Source organism: Pipra filicauda, unplaced genomic scaffold, assembly GCF_003945595.2.
Source record: "Pipra filicauda isolate LSUMZ 115617 unplaced genomic scaffold, ASM394559v2 scaffold151_size3305965_pilon, whole genome shotgun sequence".
In the NCBI taxonomy this organism is placed as follows: domain Eukaryota; kingdom Metazoa; phylum Chordata; class Aves; order Passeriformes; family Pipridae; genus Pipra; species Pipra filicauda.
Genome location: NW_024104007.1, coordinates 1753484 through 1757095, shown reverse-complemented (window position 1 = coordinate 1757095; position 3612 = coordinate 1753484). Strand labels below are relative to the sequence as shown.

The window sequence follows — 3612 nt, the reverse complement described above, 5'->3', positions numbered from 1 at the left end:
GCGGCCACCCAGCCCTGCCCCCGCCCCGCCATTGGGCAGCGCCGCTGTCAATCTTCGGCATGACGTCAGCCCCCCGCTGGAACTTTCCAGCAGAAGCGCGCGGCGGGGGCGGGGCGAGCACGCAGAGCGGGCGGTGATTGGCTGAGGGCAGTGGCGCACAAGAAAAACCCGGAAGGATCGCGGCCGCGGGGAGGGGCCGGGGCCGGGGGGGGATGCGCGCTCGCGTCTCTGATTCGCCGGGAGGCGGGGGGCGGGCGCTACCCGGCGGACCGCGGGGACGATTGGCCGGTGGGTGTCTCTCGAGGCGTCCGGATTGGCCGTCAGGGTTCTGGCAGGTTCCAGAAGCGGCGGCGGCGGGCATAAAAGAGGCGGCGGTGGCGCGGGCCGGGCACATCGCGCCGCGGCGGCAGCGGGAACGGGCGGGGGAGGCACGGACGAGGCAGCAGCGCACAGAGAACCGACACCATGTCTGCCAAAGGGCCGGCCATCGGCATCGATCTGGGCACCACATACTCCTGCGTGGGCGTATTCCAGCACGGCAAGGTAGAGATCATTGCCAACGACCAGGGCAACCGCACCACACCCAGCTATGTGGCGTTCACTGACACCGAGAGGCTCATCGGTGATGCTGCCAAGAACCAGGTGGCGATGAACCCCACCAACACCATCTTCGATGCCAAGCGCCTCATCGGCCGCAAGTATGACGACCCCACAGTGCAGTCAGACATGAAGCACTGGCCCTTCCGTGTGGTGAACGAGGGCGGCAAGCCCAAGGTGCAGGTGGAGTACAAGGGGGAGATGAAGACTTTCTTCCCAGAGGAGATCAGCTCCATGGTGCTCACCAAGATGAAGGAGATTGCTGAGGCCTACCTGGGGCGCAAGGTGCAGAACGCTGTGATCACGGTGCCGGCATACTTCAATGACTCCCAGCGCCAGGCCACCAAGGATGCTGGCACCATCACTGGCCTCAACGTGATGCGCATCATCAATGAGCCCACAGCAGCTGCCATCGCCTATGGCCTGGACAAGAAAGGAACCCGGGCCGGAGAAAAGAACGTGCTCATCTTCGACCTGGGAGGGGGCACTTTTGATGTGTCCATCCTTACCATTGAGGATGGGATCTTTGAGGTGAAGTCCACGGCTGGTGACACCCACCTGGGTGGGGAGGACTTTGACAACCGCATGGTGAACCACTTTGTGGAAGAGTTCAAGCGCAAGCACAAGCGCGACATCGCTGGCAACAAGCGGGCGGTGAGGCGGCTGCGCACGGCTTGTGAGAGGGCCAAGCGCACCCTCAGCTCCTCCACGCAGGCCAGCATTGAGATTGACTCCCTTTTTGAGGGCATTGACTTCTACACCTCCATCACTCGTGCCCGCTTCGAGGAGCTCAATGCTGATCTCTTCCGTGGCACCCTGGAGCCGGTGGAGAAGGCTCTGCGTGATGCCAAACTCGACAAGGGCCAGATCCAGGAGATTGTGCTGGTGGGTGGCTCTACTCGTATCCCCAAGATCCAGAAGCTGCTACAGGACTTCTTCAATGGCAAAGAGCTCAACAAGAGCATCAACCCCGATGAGGCTGTGGCTTACGGTGCTGCCGTGCAAGCAGCTATCCTGATGGGAGACAAGTCTGAGAACGTGCAGGATCTGCTGCTGTTGGATGTCACCCCTCTGTCCCTGGGCATCGAGACAGCTGGAGGAGTGATGACTGCTCTCATCAAGCGCAACACCACCATCCCCACCAAACAAACTCAGACCTTCACCACCTACTCAGACAACCAGAGCAGCGTCCTTGTCCAGGTGTATGAGGGTGAGAGGGCCATGACGAAGGATAACAACTTGCTGGGCAAGTTTGACCTCACAGGCATCCCCCCGGCACCCCGAGGAGTCCCCCAGATCGAGGTCACTTTCGACATCGACGCCAATGGTATCCTGAACGTCAGTGCCGTGGACAAGAGCACAGGGAAGGAGAACAAGATCACCATCACCAACGACAAGGGTCGCCTCAGCAAGGACGACATCGACCGCATGGTGCAAGAGGCAGAAAAGTACAAGGCAGAGGATGAAGCAAACAGAGATCGGGTGGCAGCCAAGAACTCCCTCGAGTCCTACACTTACAACATGAAGCAGACAGTGGAGGATGAAAAACTGAAGGGAAAGATCAGTGACCAGGACAAGCAGAAGGTGCTCGACAAGTGCAAGGAGGTGGTCTCTTGGCTCGACCGCAACCAGATGGCTGAGAAGGAGGAGTACGAGCACAAGCAGAAAGAGCTGGAGAAACTCTGCAACCCGATCGTCACAAAATTGTACCGGGGAGACGGAGGGGCTGGGGCAGGCGGCTCCGGTGGCCCCACCATCGAAGAAGTAGATTAAAGAAGACTGAAGCACAGACTGGTTTATGGACAGTTGCTCCGTTCTCTGCTTTGTTTTTTTTTTTCTTCTAACGTTTAAGGAAAACGTCCTTGCCGATAACAGAGTTTATTCTGTTGGGTGTGTATAAAGGCAGATCTGTCAGCTTGGTTTTGATAAGAGGGAAGGCACGTCCTGCTTTATAAGGTTAGTAATAGACAAGTTTTGTTAATTCAGATACAGCTGTTTGTACTCTGGATGTTTGTCTCTGTCTCTATTCTTAAAGTTACCACTTGATTGTTGCAGTTGACAAGTTTCAAGTTATGCATGAAAATCTTTACAGAAGATTAAAAGAGAAAATGCCAAATTCGGTTCTGGAAATTTTGGTTATAAATAAAATGTATTTAAAGCATAAATCTATCCTCTTTCTCCTCTCTGTGAAGGGGTAGTAGTCGGAGGGGATGGGGGGGAGGGCAGGTGAGGAAAAACTTTCCTGGCAGTGTGTGTGGTTCCTGGGACCTGCCCTGCTTTTGGGGTGACGAGGGTGGTGGCAGTGGAGCAGGGGGATGTTCGGCTCCGGAGGGGCAGTGGGAGAGAGCACGGGGGCTTCCCGAGGGGAACGCAGCCTGGGCTGGGAGCTGGGGAGGGGATGCTGGTGTCACAGCCCCCAAACCTTGCGGCTGGGGCAGTGGGAGAGTGGTTCCCGGCACTGCCACGGCAGGGAAAAGTTCCCCAGAGGTGCGGGTGCTGTTTTTGGGCAGGACCTGCTCTTGCCCGCAACTGGTGTCTGGCGCTGGAGCGCCCGGCACGGGAATGCTGGTTGTGTGCGTGTGGCTGGGGGAGAACAGCGGGGAAACGAGGACAACAGAAATAGTCCTGCTTGGCAGGTGGTGGGGCTCGATAAAATAGAGATCGGTTTGTGGGCAGCTGTACAAAGTGCTGAGATATTCTTGGGTTGCTTGTCTGCACGCTGAGCTTTCAATACTTTACTGAACGTGTTTTTCCCCCCTCTTTAAGACAAACAAAAGTTAAGCTGGCGAAGACACCCCCAGCGCTGGGAGCGCTGAGTAAGGAGCCGGTATGCTGGGCTTAATAGAATAGGCAAAATTTGTAGTAGTTAAACTTGTCTGACTTTGCTGCAAACTGTCTGCAGAGTTGTTCATTTGTTTAAGAAAGCAAAAAAAACCTCCGTAGGCAGCGTTTCAGAGTCCGAGGCGCTGCGAGTTAATGAGCTCTGATGGAGGATCCTGATGGCACGCACATTTC

At 56.6% G+C, this 3612-nt stretch overlaps 1 protein-coding gene across 1 annotated transcript; it reads left to right on the top strand.

The window, feature by feature from the left end:
* The first annotated feature begins 194 nt into the window (after positions 1 to 194).
* Positions 195 to 2762, top strand: HSPA2 (heat shock protein family A (Hsp70) member 2). The gene has a single exon (XM_027716718.2). The coding sequence runs from the start codon at positions 466 to 468 to the stop codon at positions 2368 to 2370; it is 1905 nt and encodes a 634-aa protein (XP_027572519.1). The 5' UTR covers positions 195 to 465; the 3' UTR covers positions 2371 to 2762.
* The last annotated feature ends 850 nt before the right edge of the window (positions 2763 to 3612 follow it).